The sequence below is a fragment of the Centropristis striata genome, chromosome 13, assembly GCF_030273125.1.
Source record: "Centropristis striata isolate RG_2023a ecotype Rhode Island chromosome 13, C.striata_1.0, whole genome shotgun sequence".
NCBI lineage: Eukaryota > Metazoa > Chordata > Actinopteri > Perciformes > Serranidae > Centropristis > Centropristis striata.
Genome location: NC_081529.1, coordinates 19,114,923 through 19,142,109, shown reverse-complemented (window position 1 = coordinate 19,142,109; position 27,187 = coordinate 19,114,923). Strand labels below are relative to the sequence as shown.

At 39.9% G+C, this 27,187-nt stretch overlaps 1 protein-coding gene across 1 annotated transcript; it reads right to left on the bottom strand.

Annotated features, from left to right (window-relative positions):
- Positions 1-334: 334 nt before the first annotated feature.
- Positions 335-26,865, bottom strand: radil2a (Ras association and DIL domains 2a). The gene is made up of 16 exons (XM_059348840.1): positions 26,256-26,865; positions 24,667-24,996; positions 23,983-24,218; positions 21,757-22,088; positions 18,205-18,894; positions 17,960-17,997; positions 16,845-17,014; positions 16,645-16,757; positions 13,433-13,652; positions 12,871-13,043; positions 9,275-9,419; positions 8,560-8,741; positions 8,106-8,475; positions 3,530-3,654; positions 2,243-2,382; positions 335-2,133 (listed from the first exon to the last, which is right to left on the bottom strand). The coding sequence occupies exons 1-16, from the start codon at positions 26,381-26,383 to the stop codon at positions 2,037-2,039; spliced, it is 3,489 nt and encodes a 1,162-aa protein (XP_059204823.1). The 5' UTR covers positions 26,384-26,865; the 3' UTR covers positions 335-2,036.
- Positions 26,866-27,187: the final 322 nt, after the last annotated feature.

The following is a 27,187-nucleotide window of genomic DNA, read 5'->3' as shown; positions in this document are numbered from 1 at the left end:
AGACAGCCGTTCAGATTCCTACTGCAGATGGAGTTCACTCCAAAACACCAACAAACGCACGTTTCATATGGAAGCCCATTTCTGTCAATGTCATGAAACAAAACAAGATCCTGTAAGTCAGTATAATGAGAAACTTTCTCAAAATAATGACTTAGTTTCTAATGGAGTCTTTATTTGAGATACATTTAGATTGATTTTTGCTTCTGAAAATGAGCTTTCAATTGTAATAATCTTAATCAAAATCAGGATCAGCATTCATCAAATTTGTGTGTCAAGTTAAGGTCAGACATTTAAGGGGACATAAATTAAATAGGTTTTAAAATAAAGACGGAATAACCAAAAAAAAATCCAGGAGTTCAAGATCTTCAAAGTCAAAATAATATTTATTCCATAGTTTCAAAAATACGGCACAATATAAATATTACAAAATACTGTGAATAATACTGTGTGTCAATATAGTTGAACTTTACTTAAAACATTTGGGATGAAACACGGACAGACTTCAGATGAGGGCTGCAGCAGTTTGTCGTTCTACAGTGTTAAAAACATATTTAAACACGTCTGCTGATGTTTTTCATATCAACAGTAACTCTGAGATGTATGATGACCTGGGTCCTAACCTCCCACAGTAAGGCTTTATAGGAAAAGTTCAAGATGATTCACTTTCTTGCCGACAGTTAGATAAGAAATTTCTCATCTGTGGCCAAAAAAAGTGACTAACCTTATTTCTCAAAATGTTGAACTATTAATTTCTTTCAATATAAACTTATTTACATATTTGTGTGTAGGTGTGAATGTCACTCCAATAAAAGATCCCAAAACATACCAACAACTGAAGCAGAGGAACATGAACATTATGACAGACTGTCCATTCTTGAAGTGTGCATTTCCTTTAGCATTTTCACAAAAACTCAGATAAACTGTGTACTGCTATGAGAGATTTTTCTTCCCCAGAGGATTCTTTCATGGTTTTTGGAGCTGAGGAGTTAAAACATGTACTTGCTTATTTACAGATCCTGCAGTTCCAGGAGAGCATTTTTATTCATTGGCAGTTTTTTTTTTTGTTGCAATATTCAGTCTCTTTTAGTTCTGTTTTTGGTCTTCACCACCTCCTGAGGGAAATAGTCTTTAGCTGCTAAATGCTCCACTATGCTCACCAACTGGTATCTAACTGTGACTGTCTGCTGTTTGCTGCTGAGCAGGTAGTGTACTGTGGGTTTTTACAGCTTTTCTCACTATGCGAGCAGTGAGATCGAACCAGAACAGTAAAGTTGTTGGCAGAACAGATGCATATTGAGCTGAAACTCACTATAAGCTCAGTGAAGCCGAGAAGAGCTGCAGATTCAGGTGATGACTCTATGCAGAATAATCTCTACAAGTAATTTAAACCATATGATAAAAAAAGTATCATGTCTGCTTTAAAGAGGAGCATGTGATCCTCCAGTTTGTGTAAATGCAACAAAAACTGCAAATATATTTGTGCAAATATGATACCCAACTACAGATCGTTTACTTTTGCAAAGAAATGGGATTGCATGACTCTTTAAAAAATGACAAATGGGTAAAATGCAGTTCTTGTTGTGTAAATAAACAGTCATAATTTAAAAATGAATATTTCCAGTTGTTTCAAGACATGAATCTCGATTCTGTGCAGACAGAATGCTGTGTTCTCAGACATCTAAATAGATGTTTCACAATTTGCCACAGGCAGCTACTTTCCTCACCGCCAAACCCGCATGGTTTATGAATGTGGAGCCGAGTTTGTTTATAGGACACAGAGAAGCTGTGACAGCAAAATGAGCTTCTGAAAATTCGACCATGCCCTCAGTCTCGAGTCCTGCTGCTTTGGGTTGATTGTCTCAACGCACAGAAAACAGCTCTACTTCACAACAAGTCTGAAATGAGAAGCAGGAAGTGTGTTTTTCCTTCATCCTGTGAGAAATACTGACTTTGGATGCAGCAGGAAGGATGAACTAAACGTCCTCCAAGTATTCCCAATTGCACTTGAACGTCCACACACAGCTCTTCTTTCAGCATTAAGTCGCAGCTGAGCTCTTGTTGCTTCCCTTCGGGTCAATTTTGGCCACCAGCAGTCGGAGAGAGTCCCCGGATGATCGGATCAGTTCTCGACCACTGAAAGTAAAACAGAGTCACAATAATCTCTAAACACGCAGTGACAAGATGAAGAGATCAAACTAATATCTGCAGCCTGTGTGTACTTTAATACTATGTTAATACTTACACATTATACTCCATACCGACCACGCTGATGCCGTTAACAGCCAGGATGCGATCGCCCGTTCTCAGTTTCTGACACTGAGCAGCAGGAGAGTCCGGAACCACAGACTTCACATAAATACCGTTCATTCTCAGAGGAGTTTTCTATAAAAACATAAAACATAAAAGTAAGATTATTGATGGTTAGTTGGTGAGTGTGTGCTGAAAAATTATTTTTAGTCATGCAGTCAGTGTTGGTCTGTCTGTCTGTTGGTTTGGTCCAGACTGATATATTTTAACAACTATAGGATGGACTAAAATTCACTACAAACATTCATGTTCCCCAGAGGATAAGTCCTTATACCTATGATAAAGTTGTTTTGAATGGCAACATTATTAATCTTTTTTTAATAACTAATGAGCCGTTCTGTTGAAACACAACATACCACTGCACCATATCAGCTCTTGTTCATGAGTTTGGACTGCAGAGCTCCCCTTCAGTCGGTAAGAACATTTAGTGAGATTAGATTTGTAGTTTCAGTCTGTTGAGTGAAAATCCCTTCAGTTTACAGTCTGATCTCGTTAGTCTTCATCAGATCTGAAGAAGGTTTTTCTGTGTCTGGATTTTACTGTGTAAAAACATAAAACCCAACAATCCTGATAACAGTTGGCCTTTTAATTTGGTGCGCCTGATGCACAGCACATTCTTCATCTTCTGCAAGCTCAGCAAGGATAATGCATCAACATGTGCACACTGATCAGGAATTATTTTTTCAATTAACAATATTAGGAAAAAAAGTGAAAACAGTTCAAAGCAACTCCTTTTAGGGGTCGTACAAATGTGCTTTACTTTAACACAGAAAAATGAACAAAAGTTTATACCGGCATTTAGATCGCTAGCACAGTTTCCTGCTGTAAAATTTTCCCAAATGTTGAAGCTTGATCCCACAATTTTCACACTTCATACCTAATTTTAGGTCAAAACTGTGTGCTTATTGACAGACATAATACTCTGGAATCCAACATATTTACAGACTTTAGCTCTGTGGGCCTGAAAGTACTCCAAGCAACTGCTCCATAACGTTAACTGGGGCCAGACATTTCTAAAGAAATCATCAACCAGTACTGGCAATATTTGCATTGGGATGAGAACCAAGTGTCATTAATGTTAATTTTAAATTAATATGTCAATGTCAACATTTCTTGAGACATTTTCTAGTTTATTTTGACACTAAGGTAAATGTTTGCAAATAAATCAATGTAATGAAGGAGAGAAAAAGAGGATGTATGTTGCATAAAGAAGTTGTCGTACCATCCCGTCCACGAGCGCCAGGCCGAGACCATGAGGTCCTCTGTGAAGCTCCACCGTGAACACTTCTTCTCTGTCTTCTTCTTCTTTTTCTACATTCTCCATCTTCCTCTCAGCACATCCACCGGCTGTACAGACAAACAGAGAAATACATGCTCACATCAAAACAAAGTGGTTGGAAATACTCAAATACCCCAAGTGTTATTTGGAACACAGTGAATAGAAATGCATTGATACATACATATCAAGAGTTATTCTGTAAATGAAGCTGAAGCAAAAGTTCAATATGGAAGATCATGATTCTCACTTTTTTTAATGCAAGTTTTAATTCGCTGGACATCAATGACATGCAGGTTTACTCCACCATCAGTCTTTCTGTGTTGCTAACCTCTTTAAATATCTTCCCACATTTCTTTTTTTTCATAAAAATTCAACCAACTTTTTCTTTTTTAGGAGGACATCACATATTATTATTATATTTTTTCTCTGTTTGGTAAAGTATATGTCTATGTCCTTCTATGTTTTTTAGGGTCCTGGGTGTTCTCCAGTTCAATAGCATTTGGTTTGACTCATTAAGGAGACTATTAAAATGGTTTTATAGGTCATAATGTTGAAATAACCCACAGCTTATGGCGTACTGATATTATACTTCTCAATACAGTGTATTTGATTTTAGACAATGCTATTTCCACAGTGGCTGAATATGTTTTTCAAACTGAATTTGAAACGTCCATTTTCCTTTGTTCTTTTACAATTTGAACTATGAAGATAAACCTTACAAATCACTTACAATGTTATTTTATATCAAGAGACATGCATGCTATGGACAAAGGGATGATTCCCTACAACATATTTGTAACAGGGGTGGGAGAACAGCACACTAAACATAAACTTTCATAATCTCCAGACAGAAAACACAGATTTGGTGCATGCAGTGGTTATTGAATGCAGACAGGTTAGCATGCTGCGGTGCTGTAACAGGGACTTCCTGTCTTCCTCGTGTGTTTTGTCCTGTCACAACAACAACGCAGCAACAGTAGCATTAAAAAAAAAACCTGTTCCCACCCCTGCAGCTCCTGGTCTACCACCCCCCCACCTCCCTCCGCCTCTTCCCAACATGTAGCCTGTCTGCCCCCCACGCAGGACCTGCCCCGAACAATGCCGCCACCGATTAAGATTCCACGCAACAACCCAACTGTAAATTCCCATGACGGATCGGCCAATGCTCTTTTCTCTCCTGACATCACCACCTCTCTGTAATTCTTGGGGCCAGATTAAAGGATTATCAAACTTTCAAAATAACATTAGCTGTTAGCCAAAACCACAGAGGTAGATACACTGGAGGCCGAGGTACGGCTCCGCATGGTGGGATGATACAGAGGGTTCCCCTCAAGGTGTAAAAAAACTCAAGTGACACAATGATAGAAACATGATTTATAACCACAGATTAATTACGATAATTAAATAGCTACTTCATTTGGTTTCCAGTAGCTGAAAACTTTAAAAACATCAGTTTAATGGATTTCAGACATTCCATTACTTTTCATGAATATTCATCAAATATAAGTAAAAAAGTCCTTTTACTGCAGAAAATCAATGACTAGTGGGAAATCTTTTTTATACGCCAAATATATGTTAAGATATATTGATATATTTTAAAATTTATTAAAATCTGAAAATGTATAAACATATTTAAATATAACACATTCAAAAAACAGCTTTTATGATGAATCATATTAAAAACTACAATATATCAAAATATAGTATATTAAAAACATATAACATTGATATCTTTAAAATATATTAAAATATGAAATATTATTTAAAAATAACACGTATTAAAATATTAAAAACTATAATTTATTAAAACAAATATTAAATTAACGCTTGAAAATGACTTAAATGAGTAATAGAATATCAAAATTGTCACTGAGAATTGTTGCACCTCTAACGATGAATAAATTATGTAGATTGTGTTAAACTGTTGAATATAGTCCTAATTAAGCCAGTATACAAACAGAGATTGTGCCAGATGGCTTTGTTTTAATGTAATCCTCAAACCCTTTAAACAAATTACTTTTATCAAAGGCACTAACAGAGAAAACACAATAAAACAAGGAGCCAATGAGAGTAAAGACATCTGATTAGGCTCAACAAAATCCTTCAGCTTTAAAGGCTTTCTGTGACCACAGTGGGGGGTCTCTGAGGGAGGGAGCGCATTAACACAGGCTCAACCTCTTAAACATAAAAACACATTTACATGTGATGAAAAGTGTTTCTGAAGGTCTGGTTCAGATCTGAGGAGAGATTCTGGATCAACCATCCTCACTAAATGAAGTTCACCTTGTGGGAATCAGTGCTAACAATAGCAAGCTAGGCTAATTAGAGTCCACTTTCTGAGTGAAAGACAAACATAGCAGTAGAGTGTGTCCAAAATGGGACATGTGGCCACACATTTGTATGGATATTCCACTTCAGAGGTGGTTGTTGCTATTAATGTTATTGACAGGCAAATTAAAAAAGCACCTCCCTTTTTGTGTCCACTTAACCTGAAAAAGCCGTGCTGCCAATCAAACAGTGCTCCAGTGCTATTGGTACATATTTAAATCACATATAATAATATGTAATAATAAATAATAATATAATGAAAATTTGCATAAAATTGGTCCTTTCGATGCAAATTATCTGATTCACAACGATAGTGTAATAGCCAGACACAGTTACAGTCAAATTATCAGAGTCTGCACAGAGTTGGTAGGTGGTAACTGAAGTATATGAGGGGTGTCACAGTCTGAAGGTGTGTGTTTTAAATCACCAAGAGCTCTGAGAGACTGGGATAATAAACCAATCTACTGAGGGATGTGACAAAATATGAGTCAAACCCAGTTATACCTAATTTATCATGAGGTACTTTGCCATTCACCTGTCTTAAAGACTGAATAACATTAAAACAGTAACAACATCTATTATTACAGTGCTTTTATTCACTGTCAGTAAAATTTCTTATTCTGGCACTATTTTCATAGATATGTCCAAAATGCTGCACTATTATTCTTATTTCTTCACACAGAAGTAGTCATCTCTCACTCGGACTCCCTTTCACTCCTACAGATGACCTCATGACGGAGGCGTCCAAAGACAATAGGGGTGGGAGAGGAAACACTCTTTCCTCTGCAGAGCGCGCCCACCCTGCGCCGCCTTCCACTTGAAATTCCTGACCCCCAGAGTCAGTAAAAAGATGAAGGCGCTCCACCTCTTTTATGTCCAGGTTACCTTTATATGGACCTGGAACAAATATGCAGCGGGTCCTCGAGGTCAAGTCACTAAATACTTTCCTTAATAGATTCAGTCAGAGGAGGCGGACGAGGTTTAAGGAGGTGACCTCATTCCAGACGTTAGTAACAGGGGACAGGGTTTGAAGTGAAGTAGTCGTATTCCTTGGTGACAGAGCTGTGTGTCATCTGAATCAAAACCTGCTGTGTGGAAGTAAAGCCATGAATGGGCCTTTTGAGAAGCTGTCGGTTTCTCATCACATGTGGTGGAAATGTGGTTTACTCTTTGTTTCATGGTTTCTTTGAACGCATACTCTCACCTCTCAATATTCGTCTTCTGTGGTCAGGTTTCGGTTAATGTTTTTCAGCTGTTTGTAGCTTTAATAGAAAACTTTAAAGCAGCTTTGTTTGTTTAAAAAGTACCATATTCTTTATTCAATACTAGTGCACAATCAACCCTGCGCTTCTTCTGGTCCTGAGCAATACACCTGCCATGACATACAGTAGCTGTGTCCCCTCACAATACTTATAAGTATAAGCATCATTTGCTTACAGCTAGCTATTTGGGACCAGGCTATTTCCAGGAACAAAAGCGTTGTTGCTGATGCTTGAAATGTTTGGTTTTGGTACTAATTAACATCTCCGGTCACTGTAGTTCCTCTTTCTTCACCCTCTTGAAACACTACACACTGTGTACTTAACAGTCCCCATAAATATGTTCTGTAGATCTCAAGAGCTCGCAGAGACACTGTACTTCTTTGCGTCCTGAGCAATACACATGCCAAGTCTGAAGTCGATACGAAGAATGTCAAGAAAAGCGAAGGGATAAGTTCATGGGCATTTAGGGCACGTACAACTCACTTCTGCTAGTTACACAGGGAACAATCTGGGCGAAAACTAATACTCAAGGAGCAAAGGAGTTGTATTTAGCCTTTTAACTTTCACACCAGTGCGATACGAAACTGCTGTGCAGGAATACAGAAAATCTGCTTGAATTTTCCGCATGACAACTATGCGCACCATGTCTGGTGTGAATTATCAATATTGCAGTTTCATTTTCCACTCTACACAACAAAAATTATCCAGACAGAGAAGCTACAGAAAACGTTATCATAACGTATTCATGCAGGTCACAACCACCAAAGTGTTGACTTTGTTTTCATATTGTTTTGTTCTTGTTCTGTGGTGTTTACTTGACGATGCTTGACTAAGATCTCTGATCAAATGAAATGTTTCTTTATTAAATCACATGACAGGGAGCTATCAGTATAGCAAGCAGATGTTTTGTCTTCTCCTTGTTCAGTTACCTTTCTTTTGCTGGCGGGCGCCCTCCTGCAGATCCGCCTCTAACTCTGCGAGCTCCATACCCTGCGGGGTGTTGGGTGGCGTCAGCAAGCAGGACGGGTCCAGCGCCAGGCTCTTGTGGTAGCCCATGTCGGCCTGTCCTGGGAGGGTGTTCTGCAGCTCCAGGCTCTTCAGCTTCTGGGTCAAAACTGCCTCACAGCTGCTCAGGTCACTGTGAGATCCTCGGGCCTGAGCCGGCTCTGTTCGGTCCAGGTGTGTCTCAGGAGAGGGGCAGGTAACCGGGTCAGAGACCACCTGATGGGCAGGATCCTGGAAAACTCTGACGTAGGGTGAGGTTCCAGACGGGCTGTCTGTGGCCGTCCCGTTGAGAGTCTAAGGAACATAAAGTCAATCAATAACAGCTGCAGAAACATTATAGTGCCTCATTTCCTGCTCTGGGGTCAGAGAGCTTGTTACCTGTTCCTCTACTTCAGGCTCGGCTTGGGTTTCACTGCAGGGGAGTCGGCGTATGAACTCCTGCAGATGACCGAGCTGTTCGAACAGAGAGGGCTCCACAACGGGTTTACCCAGCTCCAGGTGAAAGGTGGTGCTGGGCAGGATGAGCGGCGGGTGGCTGTCAAAGCTCTCCAGGATGTCGGCTACAGGACGAGAGAGAAAGGTCATCCATCACAAAAATGAGCCGAGCTTCATTACAGTTTGCTAATGAAATTCCATCCTGTAACTTTCAAGTAGAGCTGCTCTATTTGGGCTAATGCCTAATTAAAAGCCGTAAATAAAGTACAGGACTGATGCAACTGCTGCTGGATCAGTCAGCGGAGTGTTTTACGCAGCAGGGTGCAGTCCGCCTGAGTTTGGGGGTGAAAGCAGGTGAGAGCGAGGCGGCAGCTGCTGTCCTGCTGGGAGAAGTGTATTTTAGAGGAAACTGTGGACTGAAGCTGATTGGTGGTGACAGACTGATGGGACAGGATTACTCACACAGAGTGAGACGAGGGCTGTTGCTTATAAATGTATGGCAGTGTACTTTTATTATAATTGTGGAAAGGGTCAGCAAAGATTAGAGTTCATTTGATTTACAAAAAAAAGACACTCTAAGAAAACCAATTGGGTGACATCACATGGGCGACATCCACTTCTTTGACACAGTACATGGGTCTACGTCTATGATACTCACCCGTCCTGACAGCGCCCTCTGTATCATCCGGTGACGGTCTCCATCCAGTAGGACAGGCTTTACCAGAGTTGTACTCCCTCAACATGTGGTGAAGCTGAGCAGCGTTCAGGGCAGCAAACTCAGTCCTGAGAGAAGCCCAGGATGCCTGGACGGACATAAAACATAAGAAAAACATTAAGAGACTTGAAACAAACTTATTCTAAAACCCTTCACAATAACTTAAAATGCAGGATTGTAAAAGTGATAGTTTTAATCTAAAAGAACGAGCCACAATATGACAATGACTACAAAGAGCCAAAGGTTCTTTGTAGTCATTGTGAGAATGACAGGGAGGGAGAAACAAGTATTTTCCCATCATGCTTGTTTCCATATAAAGAAACAAAGTCATTGCTACTCTCTCATTTGCATGCAGAGTATTTTAGACCAATTATATGATCTAGTAAATAGTTTTTGTCCCTGTGGTAACAAAGCCTCTTGGGAAATATTTCTCTAGTGAAAACAGAGGCACTTCAAGTTGTTTCTTATCTTTTCTTCTAAGCTTGATACCTGTGTTTACCTGGCACTCCAATAAAAGGTGATTGTGTGATAATTAACACGTCATTCTTGTTCTGTGCAGCGTGAGAAATTTAAACATTTGATGATCCCTCCGCTCAGTGTCTCAGGTGTCTTATCAAGAAATATGACACACTCGACAAAGATAATATTCGATCGTTTGATGACAGAAAGTAGCTTGAGGATAAGGAAACAGGTGAGTCACTTGTCAGCTACGTTCATGTGATTATTAGGAACATGACGTAGTTCATTCAATCTGTTTCCAGTTGAATTGGTGGAAGTAGGTCTTTGCCCAGACAAGCCGGGGCCACAATAGAAACCATAAGTTAAATGTTGTTGTGTCCCTGCCCTTCACTTATAACACAGACACCACGCTGAGCTCAACAGAAAGTTTAAATGCTGCTTATAAACTGCAGAAATGTAAAAATGTCTGTTTGTTATGTCTGAGATTTAATGTTCAGCAGCTATTTACTCCTAAAATAACTCCTTACATGTTGTGCTCTCCAGAACTGCTGGCAAAACAAGCGCCACCACATCCCTCTGGTGTAATTTACAACTGTGCCAGTGAGCCACTTCAGTTTCTTAAAAGCCCAGAACTCCAGATGGAAAAATCTGTCGAGGGTGTGTGCTCTGCTGCAGCAGCCACAAAGTGACCTCATGCCAGGGCAGGGATACATAAAACCACCAGCTTCTTAGCAACCGTCCAATCCCACGAACAGATGAGACACAGCCTGCAACAGCTGTGTCATGAGAGGGGGTCTGGAGGTGTTTCAGGCTGATATCACCGCTGCGAGTCATATGGTGAAAACAGGTGTGTAAAACTAGGCCTCATACTTAACCCAGTTCCTATAGCGGGCAGATTCCAATGACACAGAGCAGGATCAGATCAATTCACTGCTTCCAACAGAACTAGATTATTTCCGTGGTGATAGATGGCCAAAGGGTGAGCTAGCTAACTAATTCTTGTCTCATCTGTGGTCTGATAAATACAGAGAGAGAGCGGGGCAAGGAGGGGCGAATCAATGTGCTGCATGTCTGAGGCGTCGATACATTTTTCCAACCCAGTTCAGATAAAACCACATCCACTTCCGTCTGGCAGAAGCTTACAGTGTGCTGTGATTGGTTTGGTAAGAAATGAAATTAATCGCATTTTAATCACATATAAATATTTGACCTGAGAACAGTGAGAAGTAATTTTTTTCACATGGATTTTTAGTATACCATTGAATAATGACCGAATTCATAAGCTTAAGCAACAAAAATATTGTTTATTTTTGTTCAAGTCCAACAGACCAGTGCAATTTTTGCCATTAAGTGTAGCAATAGCACATTTAGAAATATAGTACATTTCATAAATTCAGGTAGCCTATAGGTAGGTAGACCTTCTGTAAACTATAATAATATAATACTGTTTTTAAGTAAAACACAATCCATGCTAGCTACCACACTAGCCGCTGGCTGCTATATGTTTTGCATTGAGGTGATACTTGAGGCTGGATGTGCTGCGCTGAATTCCTTGTTGCATAGCAACACAACCATGCTCTTATCGACGCTTCCATCCATTCGTTTTTTGTAACAAAATGTCCCATCATCCACGGGGCCAACCAAAGCGCTCTCATCAGCTTCTTCCTTCATGTTTACTGTGGTTTGTTGTTGTCTGAACTCATGAACGCTGGTGCTCCAGTATAATCGGTCCGCCTGAAACTCATCCAGTGAGAAACGTTCCGCGGTGCAAAAATAAGTGTGATTAAAATGCGTCAATTTTTTTAACGCGTTAATTTTTGTGTAATTAATTAATCTTAATTAACGCGTTAAAATCCCGGCCCTAAAATTTAGTTTACAGCTTTCAACATAACAACATCTACTTTAACTAACATCCCTTTGGTTTACAGTTTATAATTCTCCCTCACCAAGTCCCACATTAGTGAAATCCAAGAAGTAATGCTTTCACTGCATTTGTCTTGTTAAGTGGACAAAGACTTGAAAACAAGCTTTGATTTTAAAGGCATATTTTTTGATTATCCAGTATATAAGATTAATAGACACACTGGGGTTATGTACAGTTCACATAAGCTGCTTTTTCTATTTAAGCACACAATCAACAGTAGCTGCCTACCAAAAAAACCTTCAGTCGGTTTTTACGTCATCATCCAAACTAAATGAGGTAAAGGCTGCACTTTTTGCAAGGTTTTCATGACCTTTTGTATGACCTTTTGTTCCTCATCCATCACACCTGGGTGTCATTATGTGCCATTTTCTTTACGTGTTTAATAACCAGCCAAGTGAGATCAGTTTCCTTCTGCGGCACAAAGTGTAAACAAGACTTGAATGGGTAACTAAGAGAACAGTGTGCTTAAGGAGGGATTAAATGCTAAATTGGCAGGCTACCACTTCGCAGCAAAGACTAAACATAGGTGAAAGCAGATATAAAGTTATTGTTCCAGTCATGTACAGTATTGTTTTAGTGATAAAGTAGGTTAGTGTTGGCTGTCTTTGAACATTAAAATGTAATGTGTGCTATGGCCACATGTTTCCACTTGTCTTATGTAAGAATATATAAGATTTAAGCAGGTATTATATAACATAGATACTCTACTGAAAGGATATATTCATGTTCAAATTACTTTACTGTTATTTTACAGTCACTGGCACTATGATCTCATTTGGTGATCATCAGTTTAGTGGATTTACTTTGGTCTTGCATGTCATTTCCTTATATCTAAGCAATGTGAATGGCACCATGGGACTTTAAGTGCATTGACGCTATAACCATAAACCAATAACATGCTTCCACAGACTTTATGGCATTATTAGTCACAGTGTTTGACAACACTAAGAAGCTGCAGAGAAGAGTTTCTAATCTGAGGTGAGAAGGGGTTAAGTGAGACTTTTTGCTCCTATTACATAAACATGCATAACTAATGATGTATTGACACTTTTAAGACAATGAAAACATTCATGCTGACGCAAACATGGCTCGACTGTGGAGACTACACCCGCCTGCTGAGAGACAAACAGGAAGGGAGAAACGGATGTCCTCTGACCTGCAGGAGGGTTTCTTTGGGTGTGGCCAGCAGATTGACAGCAGCAGATAGCTTCTGGAAGAACTCGTTACCCAGATCGCCCAGACCGATGCTCTGGATCCAGTCCATCAGCAGGTCCAGGTTGGCCCGGATCTGAACTCCTCGGGACCACTGATAGAACCCAGTGACAGATCCTGGAGAGCAAATTAGGAGATGATTTTGATGTGCAACCTAACTAATGCTCCACTGACATTTTTACCTTCAGTAGCAATAATAAGGCAAGTAATAAAATAAGTTATAATAGAATTTATAGTAGTAGTAATAAGCTATGATCCTTGTTGCACTGAAATGCTTAAGTCGCTTTTAATCTAAATGCTTTCAATCAAATATATATTCAAAGGGGGTTATAAAACCTCTGAGCCTATTTTGTAAAGACACACCAGTTACAATTTTCTTAGGCGATTCCCATTTCCAAGTCTGACCTGGCAGTTCTGATTCAGTCTGAACCAAAGTGGAGCCTTAAATAAAAGTTTAAACAGGTCTAACATGTTTTTTAATGCAGGAGAGCTAGCTGAAGTCTGACCTCTCTCCATGAGGGCGTTAAACAGCGATGCGTTGATGAAGAAGAACAGGTAGGCACAGAGTTGTAACGAGATGTCTGGATGGACCTGGAAGGCTGTGAGAAGCTTCAGCGCCTCCTTCAGCACCTCCAGGATGCCGCTGAGTCCATCAGGCACTCGCAGCTGACCGCTCTCTGAGAACGGGTTCCCATCCAGCAGACCAGGCAGCGCTGAATACATACTCTGTGGAGGGAGATGATGACAGTTTACATCTGAGTGCTTCACTGTACTGTACACAGTACTGGATAACCACTGCTGATGCATCATGAGAGTCAAGCAGTGATAAGCCTGATACCGAGTATCAATGAAACACAACAACTACAACATGTAGACACAACTTTCCTTCACCCGATTACCGATTATAAAATGTACAGTGCAATACAATTGACATGAAAATATTGTACTTTCTCTTTCATTTCTTGTACAGAACATAATGATTCAAAGAGAGGAAGGCATTCACAGAGCGTTCAGGAAACTTTGCAGGAAAGCACAGAAGGCCAGCTGAAGAAAATTAAAAACACTATTCTGCAGTTACACTGTAATTTGAGTCATAACAGTTACCAAAACTGCTGCAAAACAGATATTATAAAGGACTCCCACATAGTTATGATTAAAACATCCTGGTACATTTTAAAATATGTTCTCTAACATAAACAAACCATTGCTATGTCAATTTTAAGAAATAAGTATATTCAAGAATAAACAAATGAAATTATTGCCAAGACAACTGGTCTCTTCTTTAAATTTTTAAATTACATTTGCATGTTAAAAAAGGTAAAAGTTAACCAGGTGAAAAGACATTGAACTCTCCAATTTTAAACGATTCTCCAATTCATGCAGTATTGCCCACAAACAACTTAGGAAGACTTATAGATAATGGAGCAAGCCCAATTAAATATCCTGACTATGAAGCAGAAAGACTGCTGACAGGATGCCAAATATTGGAGACTGTGGGTTTCTGGAAGCCTTGTTTTTCCTTATTTAATGGCAGATTTTGTGGAGATACAGAATGAATGACCATGTTATTTTATTCTAGCAAGCCTCATTGAGTTTTATTGTATTTTCTCTCAAGCCTCCCTCTGACATGTTTTCTTTTGCTTTGGAGTCCACAGTTTTACCCCTCCCAAAATGTACAAAGTTCTTAAATGGCATAAAAAAATCTGTGGACAGCAGAGGAAAAAACTTCTTTTGTCTTGATATATGTTATATAAACTGCTGCCACCCGCAAAAAAGATAAAAGGGTAAAACTTGGAGTTTCACTTAAATCTAAATAAATTCAAAGAGGAACAAGACAGCAAACAGCAAATGCTGCAGAATTGTCTTGCAAGCTGTTTTACTGAACACAAACTCCTTGTCAGTCCTCACACAGATCCGGCTCTTATCACTACTCCTTCTGACACAGTTCTGCCATTGTTTTACACAGCATGACATCACCTGTTAGGCACACACACACACACACACACACACACACACACACACACACACACACACACACACACACACACACACACACACACACACACACCATGACTAAGACAGTGACCTCAGACAAACTGAAAGAGCACATAAAGGCCCTGCATGCCTGTGCAATATTACATTTAATACAAGAAGCACATAAACATAGATTTAGAATATAGATGGACTTCTTTTTGCTCTGCATTGATGCCCTTTGGCCAAGATGATTTCATATTCTATTTTTAAAAAGCCAGAAGAAAAACAAGAACTGATGAAATGATGTATGTACATTTTAAATGTTAAGTCATATTCCACAGGAAATCAAAAGAAAAACAGTTTTCTCCGCCTCCCTTCCAACACTGTTGGGTGTTTCTCTGATGACAGTTTTCTTCCTCTGCAGGAAACAGATTCCACTTTTCTCTCCACCATAAAAATAGTTGCATTAAAATAGTTAACATAAAGAATACACTTTCTTTTGAAGAGAGAGCCTGTATGTATGTAAACAAAGCTGGAACTGCTCAATTAACAAGCCTCAAAATAGAATCAACTGACAAACTGCCTTTGAAAAAGCCACATAAAAGAAAGTTCTTTTTTTTTTAGTTTAAACTGTACAGTAAAAAGCCTCTTTTTCAGTACAGGCTGTTGAAATATGTCTGAGTATTCAAAACAACAGCACAGACTGTTCCTGCTTCCTTCCCTCCCTTCCTCACTGTGCAGGGTGGTGGTGTTTCTACAGGCTCTGCTGCTGTGATGTCGACTGGATTCTGCATGAACCAGACAGCCGTTAATAAGCATCTTTAACACGGGAAAGTCACATAAATCTAGACAGGGCGTGTCCCGTCGGGCTGTAAAACAGGAGAGCTGACTGCTGACTGTCACAAAGCAAATGCAGACACACTGAGATCCAATTCCAGACTTTAAGAAGTCTGTAAGTATTCAAGTGTGCATCAAGATTTAAGAGTGGTTTCAAGGAATAAGAGTGGTATAAATTACCCCTGTCCCCTGTGGTGTACCCCCAGGGCTCCATCTTAGGTCTCATTTCATTGCCCTTATAGGAGCTTAAATTTTGTTTCTTGCTGTTGAAAAAATTCAACATCCCTTATCATTGTAACAGTGATGCCCCAGAGCTGTTCTTCCCCTTGACACACATAATCAAGTTGCTTTGAGGATGTCAGACACTGGATTGCCAACATTTTTTTCCAAATGTATGAGAGTGAAGATAAATGTCCTTACTATCGATTCCAAAACTTTCATCATGTTATTTTTACTATTTGCATTTAAATGAAGCAAGTGAACAAATTCTGTTTTTACTCTAATTTGATTTGACCTACTTTTTACAATTCATTAAACAGCAGAACTAATAGAGGCCTTCAGAGGTTAACAGTGGTTCTCACCAAATCAGACATTCTAGTTTTGTTATTCAACAAACCAGTGAAGAAAGATTGCCTTTTTGTTTATATACCAGCCAGTGGAAAAGACACCCGGCTCACTATCTCGCAGGCCTTTCCTGACTGAGACAAAGTTGGTGTTTCCATTCTGTTATTGTGTTTTTTTATCTGGAATAAACTCAATGAAAACAGAATAAAGTGTTTACACAGTCCAATTTCCTGCTTCACATGTGACTGACACTCAGATTTTACAGGTCAAAAGGATGTGAAACATGCTGAGACTCTATGAGAGTGTGTTTATGTGCTGTGTGTGAAAGGACACAGTAACCAACCTTTGTTAGATAGTAGACCGACTGCTGGAAAGTGAACATGATGACTTCTTCCAGGACTGTCATGGCTTCCTCACAGGCTGTCCGAGTGGAGGACATCTCAGAATCCAACAGACCTGACAACACGTACAAACACATTTTTATAACACACGCTCAGATAATACAGATAATAATAACGACAATAAAAATCCATTGTTGCACACCTTCGTCCTCCTGGTCCTGCCTCCAGGGCAGCAGCTGAGGGACTTCATGTTGGATGAAGTGTAGCAATTCAATGGAGTTTGCCATCCACAGCACCAGAGGCTGCAGGCCTGGGATCAGCTCCTCCATGCTGAGCAGCTGAAGATGCTCAGGCTGCCCGTCACTGGAGCTCCTGACGAAGAAACACAGAGATTAGTGCTGAACAACGTCTTAAAAAGTCATAGCTTGTGCAACCAGCTTCCATTTCAACCTGCAACCACTCTATCTCCTCACTTTCCACTCTCTCTATTCGATGTAAAGAATGCATAAAAATGATTTGTAACTGAGATGTAGCTTCCTGGCGTGTCACTTAGTTGCTTTGCTGTCGTCACATCATTATAACCCTCTCCACATTTTACTTCCAAAATGTTTGTTGTGACAACTAAATTGGTAACATTTGTACATAACATTTGTGTGACATAGTAAGTGACACAATCTAAACCTGCTATTAGAGTGGGTGGAGACAGATTGATAAAATACACCCAGAAATGTGGATATGTTGATCGCTCAGTTAACCAAGTTTGAACTTCCTCTAATATTTCTGCAAATCAGCAGAATTTAATGTGCAGTCATACAGAGTTACAGCAACTTTCCAGTCCTCCTCCTGAACCTTTGTTCATGTTACTGCTTTTCCTACAATAACAAGTTAAAATGCCAGCTGTGAAACAGGACTGCTTAGCTGAAATGATTAGTTGATTGGTTGATCACTTCTACTGAAGGTCTATTGAGTTTGTTAAACTTTTAAAAAAAATGTGCTTGCCTCCTGTAAAATACTAAGTGTAATCTGCTGACACTTGATGATGAAACAAGTAGTCACTGAGCTCATGAGAAAACGTCTTCTTCTTTCTTAGAGAAGAGCCTGTGGGAAATTCTTTCTTTGCACAACCTGCATTTAAAAAACCCTCATTGTTTTCTGGAGGAGCAAATAGTTGTAAAATCAGACTTTAACTCCTCTTTTATTCAGACAGTAAAACTTGAGGTGTCGTATATCATCGCAGGCAGCAGCTGCTGCTCTTCTTCTCTGTGGCAGCTCATTGTCATGTATTTCCAGGGCATTTTTAACACTTTGTCTACTCACGTTTCAGGCTGGATTGCTGCAAGTTCCTTTGTCTTCTCCTAAGAGGGAGAACACAATATAATCTAGAATATAATATCCATTTCATGCATGTGTCAGCAGTAAACATCAACCATCTTATGTACATTAAATTCAACCCTGATGGCACATATGATTACGTTATATTCTTTGCCAGGCTCCTGGGAATATAGTGCTGAATACACACCCTTTGGAAGATAACTTATCTGAAGTTAGCGTTTCATTCTTACCCACATAACGAGCTGGATCTGTCCAGCTATCCGGAGCAGCAGCTGTCTGAAGTGCGTCAGCTCGAACGTGGAGGCTGAGTGCTGGATGCAGAGGCTCAAAAGGAAGGCAGGTGTCAGCTTTGGTTCATTTCCACTTGGGTCCATCATATCCAAAATCTCCTGCAGGACTTGCTCCTCCTGCTCCAGCTCATAGATAACCAGAGCCTCTGTGCCCTCCAGGTCCCTCCAACGAGGAGGTAACGGCTTCTTCTGGAGCCTTTTGATAGCGACGGAGGAGCCACATGATAAACAAGATGTCTTTGCATCAGAGTCCGGGCAGAGGGTGGTCATCCATGGAGGGGTCTGGAGGGATCCTGACGTGCTGGTAGGATCCTTAAACATGAACAGGTAGTGTTTCCCCAGGCCCACCAAGTCCCCCGGGTTCAGTTCCACCTCCTCTTTAAGGAGGAAACCATTTCTGGTCACAGGAGCACCATGAAGGGGCTTCAGCATTGTCTGTGTTTTTCTCTGCTCCCCTGTGGAGGTTGAGTTGTTAGATTCCAGGCGTCTGACGCAGCAGTGTTGAGGCAACACATCAGGAGCAAAGAGGAGGATGTCGACCTTTAACCTCTCCTCATCTTCTCCGTTACTGTGTTCCCTGCAGCAGCCGAAGATGGTGGTAGTCCCACTCATTAGGTAAATGACAAAATCCTGCAAAGAAAAGTGTTGTGTTTAATTTAGGGCTGCAACTAAATGTTTTGTATCAATAAATCTGCCATTTACTTCCTTGATTTATCCATTATTGTCTGGTTTATACAATGTCAGACACAGAGAAAGATGACTCTCACAGGTTCTTATTTTCTGTGTTTCAATGATTTGATTAATCAGAGTAACAGTCAAAAGTGAAAGGTGGTTAAGGAATGGTTAAAAAAACTCCAGCATGGGTCGTTATGTACTTACTTCATTGTTTACTACCATCGACCTATCATATACTATCATAAAGCAAATACTGAAGAAGGCAGAATACATTTTAAAGGTAAAGTATGTTTAAAGTTTATAAGTATCATTGTGAAATTATAATATTTATATTATTATAGTATTTTTGTCAATTTCAGTCAAAGTATTATTGAGCCTATCCTATGTCTCTGGAACAAAAGGGGGAATAAATAACAATAGAAATATAAGAGTAAATATTAGAGGGAATACATAATCACAACAAAAACACAGCCCAGAATTCCACATTTAGTGCATCGCAAGCCAAAGGTATTCCATTTAGAGTCACTTAAGACAAGGAAACACAGCAAATCCTCAAAACTGAGAAGCTGGAACTACAGGTAATTCTCTGCACTTGCTCAAAAAACAACTTTATTTCAAATTAGTCACTTGGTCTCTTTTTTTCCGACTTACAGTCGAAATGCAGTAATATATATTTCACTCAATATAAGATGAGAAAAGGCAACAATTACTAATTAATCGATTATCTAAATAGCTGCTGCTATATTTTATGTCCATGTATCAGCTCTTTATTTATTCCCACACTCTTAATGTGACACCTGCTTCCCATTTGACAGTCAACGTGTAGGACGGGATTGATTTTGTTGTGTAACATTTTGGAGAAGAGCCAGCAGTGTGCGTGTAAACAGCAGCATGATCAGCCTGCACTGTCAGTGAGAGGCCAGACAGGAAAAGAAGGGCTTATGAGTGAGACGTCGGTGATGTCCATGACCTCAGGGTCACCACATTAAGTCTCTTAGTCATGAGATGATACAGTATCATCCAGCTCCTAACAGTCTGAGAGACCTGAGGCAAGAAGTGCGGAGGTGGAGGTGCTACAGCTGGTGTTATCTCATACATACAAGAGAAGGTTGTAGAAGTTTTATAGTTTGAATAAACAGACATTAATTGCTACTTAAGCAAAAGTCCCATTTATTAGGTACACCTGCAAACTCTTATGCAATCCAATACAACTGTTTTGCCATAAAGTATGCATGTATGATGCTGAAAATGTTAATTTTGTTGTAATTATGTTTTGTGGTCAAAGTAGAGTCCATTATATTCAGTTTCTAATATGCTTCCCCCTCATGTATGGAAATAAGGAGGGCAAAATAATTGAAATCATTTCTCCAATACAATGCCATTTTTAAGTTTGATTTTTTTTGGGTGATTAGTTTTTTTCAGAGGTTGTAGTGGACTCAATTCAACTCAAGCTACAGGGAAGAAATCTGTAACATATGACACTAGAAGATGTCATGATCGTGTCGGGAAGAGAGTGAAATAACTACGGTAACTTCAAAGTTAAGCTATTTTAGGCAAGGGAAAAACTGTTTGAGGTAAAAACCACAGTTTTTCCAATGCATTACATTTTTATAGTATATTCTGGCATTTTACACAAAATGGAGAAAGTAACTGCCCTATTTATTAATAATAAAAAATAAAAATAATCTTTGTACTTTTCAAAGTATGCTGATGTGAAAAAAACACAGTTTCAGTAACACACTCTAAAGGTCTAAATGGCTTTTTAAAAGCTCTCAGTTTGTGTTATCAAACTGCTGATAGATTACTTTACTTTGGGTTGACCTATTGTTGCAGAGTAAGATTAGTTGCTGCAGCTCTTAGTCTCAGTTCTGTTGTGCTCCCAGCATCCTGCACAGTCAGCAGATCTGCACCAGTAGGGATAAACATCATTACGTGAAAGAGCTTCATGTTCCTGGGAACAGGGTTGGGCTCAACAACCACAGCCTGACACTCTGTTTCACTGTGAAAAATGAGGAAACTCATTGATTCAAACTGCATCAACAGGGACGTGTGTAGGAGGTGGAGAGTTTAAATGAACTGGTATGTAGATTACTGCACACAGTTTACGCCTCCCTCTAAGTTTGTTTATACACTCTAAGAATAGCTTCCGTGCAGTTTATCCTCCTCTACAGAGCGTCTTTAATCAGGTTATCTCCTGGTTTTAAACATCCTGAGCAGGTTTCTTTCACACTGTATTCTGTCCTTTCATTAATGACAGACAGCTTGTCCTGTGTGGAGGTCACTTCTGTTTCCACCACACACCTCTGTAGCCCGATTCACAAGCCAAATCCACAGTGTTTCCTTCCTCTACCGGCTTCATAACCACCTGACTCTCTGACTGATTTTCTCCTTCTTAACATAAGATGTTCAATCCAACACTCTCCTGTTCCTGTTCAGACTCTGTTGTCTCCTATAAGCTTTTGTTGGCCTCCACCTGCCACCACACACTGCCATGAGACTCGCAAGGACCTTGTGAGACCTTCAATTACCTTAACACCGGCTGTTTGAATGAGGAGCACTCCTTAAGACTTGCTGCCACACAACTACAATTCAATATATAGATAAATCAGACTTCAAAGGGTTAATATTATTGTGATTAAGGTGATATCACAGTAATTTTCCAGGGATAACTTCTTACTAAAAACTTTCCATGTAAGAGAGCAAAGAAGACTTTTTGACTAAACATTTCTTCGTCAGACAACATCATCTGACAAAATCAACACGAGAACAAGTTAATGTTGAATTATCAGATCAGCAACACTTCCCTCCCTCCCTCACCTGTCTGTGGCTGTAGCCCTGCAGCAGGAGGAAGTATGGGAAGTCAAAGGGTGGGTGAATGGAGTACTGGGTGGTGTTGTCGTCGCTGCTCTCAGTCTCTTCCTTCTCCATGCCGAGTCTCAGCACCTCCTTGTCGGCCTCAGCCTCTGGATCCTCTCTGAGCGCGCTCTTCTGGGCATGTCGGCTGGCCTCCTTCCCCATCGCAGTCAGATCCATCTCACTCAGACTCCTCCAGATCCCGAGTCCATCCGCATCCTCACTGCTGCCGTCCACAAACAGCGAGGTCACTCTGGAGCGGCTCTTCTGCAGCTTACGAGCCTGAGCATTGATGCCTAAATTGACAAGAAGACAGAGTGTTAAAACCTAACCTGTGCATGTCACTATTTAAAATGTATAAACTTCTTCATGTTCATTATAATACAGGGTACAACTAATGCCTGGAAAGTGCAGAAAAACAAGATTTAGACCAGATATACAATACTTTCTGGCCAGATTATGTTATTAACTGTTTTGTAGAACAGAAACCAACAATTTAACATCTTCCCTCTAGTCCCTATAACTGAAACTTTACCAAATATGGAAGACATTAGGCACGCATTTGATAATGAGGAATACCTTAAAAGCTAGGAAGCTTTCCTTCCAAGATAACAAAACAAATTAGCCTGACATTAGACCAAATCAAACATACGGATTAGACCAATCAGTTCATTTTTTATTTTTAAAGGGGCGCAGTCAGCTCCAACAAAATGTAGAAAAATGTATATTTATTTATTTTGTTGCTAGTAAATTTTAAAAAATGTAGAGGACCATGTAGCATCATCTAACGTCATGTCTCGTTGTTTTCCCAGAGTTTTTAGCAAGTAGACAAACAGAGGAGGAGCAAAGTGAAACCTAAATGCTGAATGCATAATAACCAAAAAACAATGACCAAAATCCCCCCTGAAATCACTGCGGTCAATCAAACAGCCTCCAACACACAGGTCACTGCACTGGCACCAAATCAAATGAAACATAACCAGAAGGAAAGCGAGGAAATGTGCGGGGAAAGTGTGACCACCTCTATCTGATACCAGCAGCAGCCGCTCTGTCGGCCTGACGTAACACAAACACTATTCAGCTCATTTGGAGCCATTAAGCACCGAGGAATGTCCATCGAGCCCCCGGTTTCACACCCGGCAGCTCTGCAGCTCTTATCAGCTGTGGAAGTGGGTGTTTTCCACATTGTGACAGGCCGGGCTCAGTGCCTAAAACACTCAGATTGCAGAGGTAAAGTGCAGTTCCCCCCCGGTGAGTGAGAGGACCATGAGAACCAGAGTTTGACTGATAGAAGCTTTGTTTATTTTAATTTTATTTACAGTAAAGATGTTTAATTTTCTAAACTTACCAGACTGTTGTTGTTGTTCTATTATTAACCTTTACCCTGTTAGTCATTATATCCTCATTACTGATGATTAATCATTTATCATTATGTCCATATCATCAAGCCCTAGCATCAAATAGCAAAAAAAACAAATTCTTGAATAAATGTTTCTTAAAATGTTGAATTAACTCACAAAATATATAATTTACAAGCAAAATATAAAACAGAAAATATATTCTAAGGTTAAGTTTTGTTTTTAGAGAGCTGTGATCAGGAGGAACATCCAACACATCAGTAGTTACCAAGAATAATACTGATTAAAAGCCAGTATATTGGTTTAATGCGGAGAGAACCAAAACAAACGTGCGCCAAAGTCAACAGGGCTGCAGAGTCCCCAGCGAGCAGGAAGTGAGCTCTGATAGAAAGAATAACACAGCAGCGAGCGGTGGCCCGGTTGGAAGAGCTGCCCAGTGCCTCGATGTTTCACGGGGCCCTTATAGGCCCTTGCAATAAAACAAAGATAAGAGTGGGGCCGCAATGACCTCCACTATCCCTCACTGCAGCTTTTGTTTCCTCCTGACCTCTCTCACATGCCTGCCATCTCCCCTGTTCTAACTGGTGATAAGCCAGACAATGAAGGCTGTTAGCCTGCAATAAGACACAAGGATAAAGGCTCCCCATGCCGCCACGACAGACACCAAGTGATTGATGTGTAAGGATGTTAGGATCACTGAGTTGTACTGGAAATGGTTAGATATGAGCTGAGGTGTCTTGGGCCTGTCTGATGTGTCTATTATATTGTTTCTACTGTTCTCTCTTGTATAAGTGGGGAATGCACATAAATATAAATTTATACATGTGTGTACCTGCTGTGACTGTGTCTCTGTCCTTTAAACTTTGCTCTTCAACGCTCGCTCTCAGCTGGATTTCAAAACGCCTTGAGTAGCCCTCCTTGGGTTTCCAAAGTGACTGCAGCATGAGGGGCTTCTCGTTGTCTCCCACCACACGGAAACATTCCCTCTTCCACTGGTTGTCTGCACCCGTCTGGCCGATCACGTCGCAGAGCACATAGTCGTTGGGGTCTTCTTTCTCCAGACAGTACCTGAACAACACAGGTAGAATTTTAACCTTACAATAGAAAATATGCAATAATTTCACACCATTGTTATTCACACAACTGTGTACAAAAATTTAAAGAAGTTACTGAAGAGCAGATAAATAACAGGGAAGCCATTAATGACTCAGCGCTCTGACAACAGTTACGTGACAAAAAACTTCTTATTCCAATTTTTGTAAAATAAGTCATCAAAGAAATTCAACTTATGTGTTTTGTCATTTTTTTTATAATATATGGCATTATAACTGTGTTATACTGGGCAAAAGCAAAAGACAACACCTTGAAACTGCTTTGAGTTCAGAGGTTTAACTATGGTGCTAATATTGAAAGGAGCAGATATATTGACCGTGACATGATGAAGCTCTAAGTTAGTCTGAGAACGTCTCAGATGTAAAATATGACTCACAAACACCAGTTTAATAAAACCTCTCACCTCTCCAAGGCCTCCTTCACCAGTTCCTTTGCACAGGACTGTGTGGTGGCCAGCACGCTTTTATAATTCGTCCCCTGACAGATGTCGCTGCCAAAGATCTTCAGGATGCCGGGGACAGACATCTGACTGGAGAGCTCTGCTGGGTCGTCTGCAGCCTGGGGGTCACCAGCCAGATTCCCGCTTCCCTGCGCCTTGCCACGGCGTCCACTGTTGGGGCTGTGGTTAAAAACAGTTGAAAGCCTGTTGTTGTGGCGGCGGATTTTGCTCTTGGCAGGCTGCCGGACACCGACGCTCTCTGTGGAGTGGACAGTGGTGTCCGAGTGGTTGGACCTGAGAGGGAACAGAGAAGATAAACACTGTTAAGCTGCAAGCGTTAGAGATACACAATTGAGTAGTCAGTCTGAACCGGTCAAACTCTTTCATAGCGTATGACTGTACACAGTGATTTATGGGTGAATAGAAAGGTGACTTCCAATCTGATCACCATAAAGTATCATAAACATCTAAAGATAGTTTCCTTTTTTCAATACATTTGAATGTGTATGTTATTATCTTCATATATAACATTGTAATATAGTATCTCACTTATATACTCATATAGGGTAAAGGGAAGTGGTAAATGAACTATATTAAAGCCGGCAGTACTGTAATTACATAGTGACATAAACCAGTGAAGAAGAACAAAACATAGGCGGAAATACTTTTCTTATTATGTGTCTTTTACATGCATTTATGGTGCATATCATGACAGCTAATTTTAATGTTAAGTTGCATTAAAGGTGGTCAAAAAATGAGATACACTGGTTTTAGAGTTTGTGATCACATACGTCTCAGATGTTAAATCAGGTAGAAAAAACTTGTTTGAAATGTCCCCTATTCAGCTTTAATACATTGTTTTAAGACACTATTATGCAGACAGCAGATATGTGTAAATTATTGCATATACCAACAACTGTAACTCCTCCTGTACACCATAAGTGGATAATGGTGTATAAACAGATAATGAATGACAACATAGTAAAACACAGTTTATACACCATTATCCACCTATGGTTAGATATGGAAGAGGTAGGTAAATATAGATAAACTACAGTGCTAAAAATACTCTGTAACAATTAAAAGTCCTGCATTAAACACTTATTTAAGTGAAAGTACAAGGTATTATCATTCAAAGTAGAGTATATCTTATTTACTGTATATACTTATGCATTAATGTGTCCATTGCTTGAAAGTAGCAGCAGATAAAGGTGGAGCCAATTTTAATCACTTGAAACTATAAACTCCTGGATGGTTTTATCCATAATTTTTTTGTTAAGTTTTTCGTAAAGCTGTAAAATAAACATAGCGAAGTAAAAGGTGTGATACTACCAAAAATGTAGAAAGTAGCATGAATTATTCAAGCAAAAAACCTCAAACTTGGACTTAAGTACTATACTGAATTACAGTAGAAAAAACACATTGGTTTTAATGTAAAACATGTCTTTATAAGAGAATGGATAATTACTGATATACACTGCACCTTAATTACCACTTTAGGCCATTTGTTAATGTTTACAAAGTGCATAAACATGCTAAATAAAGTGACTTACTGGACAGATCCATTGCTGGGTTTCCTCCCCAGTTTGGCCAGTCGCTTCTTTGGAGAGCGGATCAGTAAACCCACTGGGAAGTTTAGGGCTTGTTTATTTACGTGGCTGCTTCTCTCCTCAGAAATCATTGTTGTTATTAAACTAGCGTAAACACAACAAAATTACCGTTGAAATGAGCAGAAAATAGCATTCTTCGCCTCAAGCTATAGGTGATGAAAACTTGCCGTTTTTTCCACATACATAGTCCACTTCCACCTCCAAGAAAGAGCCCGTAAAAATCACAAAAAGGTGTGTAAATACTCCAAAAGTGTCTCCATTAGATGAGAGTTGTGAAAGTTATTTGAGATGTTAGCCCGCAACCGTTACATTCCCACACACGTCAGAAGGAACTCAGGAGAGCGCCCGTTGGTTCAAACTTCCCTAAAACAAAAAACTCTTGAAATTGAGATAAAATCCAAACTGGAGTGATTTTTCAGCAGATGAAGAAGAGACATTTCCACGCACAGTTTCTCCGTTTATGAGTAGCAACAGCGTGAAAACAAGTCAACAAACGGCTCCGGTCCATGATAATAACCGTGAGATCCGTTAATCAGTTAGTCTGGACTGGACTGAATGAGGAGATGAGGGGGCACGAGCTACTACAGCTGACGTCACCAGCATGGTGAGGCGGGACGAATCTCTCTCTCTCTCAAACACACACACACACACACACACACACACACACACACACACACACACACACACACACACACACACACACACGGAGGACCCACGACTGAACCTGTCTTTGTGGAGACCTGCTTAGTTTCCACATTAAAATATTTATAGTTATAACAAGTTATTCTTAAAGCAATGGTGGAAGAAGTTAAGTGTAAACTTATTTAAGTTGGCATAGGCTTCCTTATTCAATCATAGCTTTTGAATATATATAA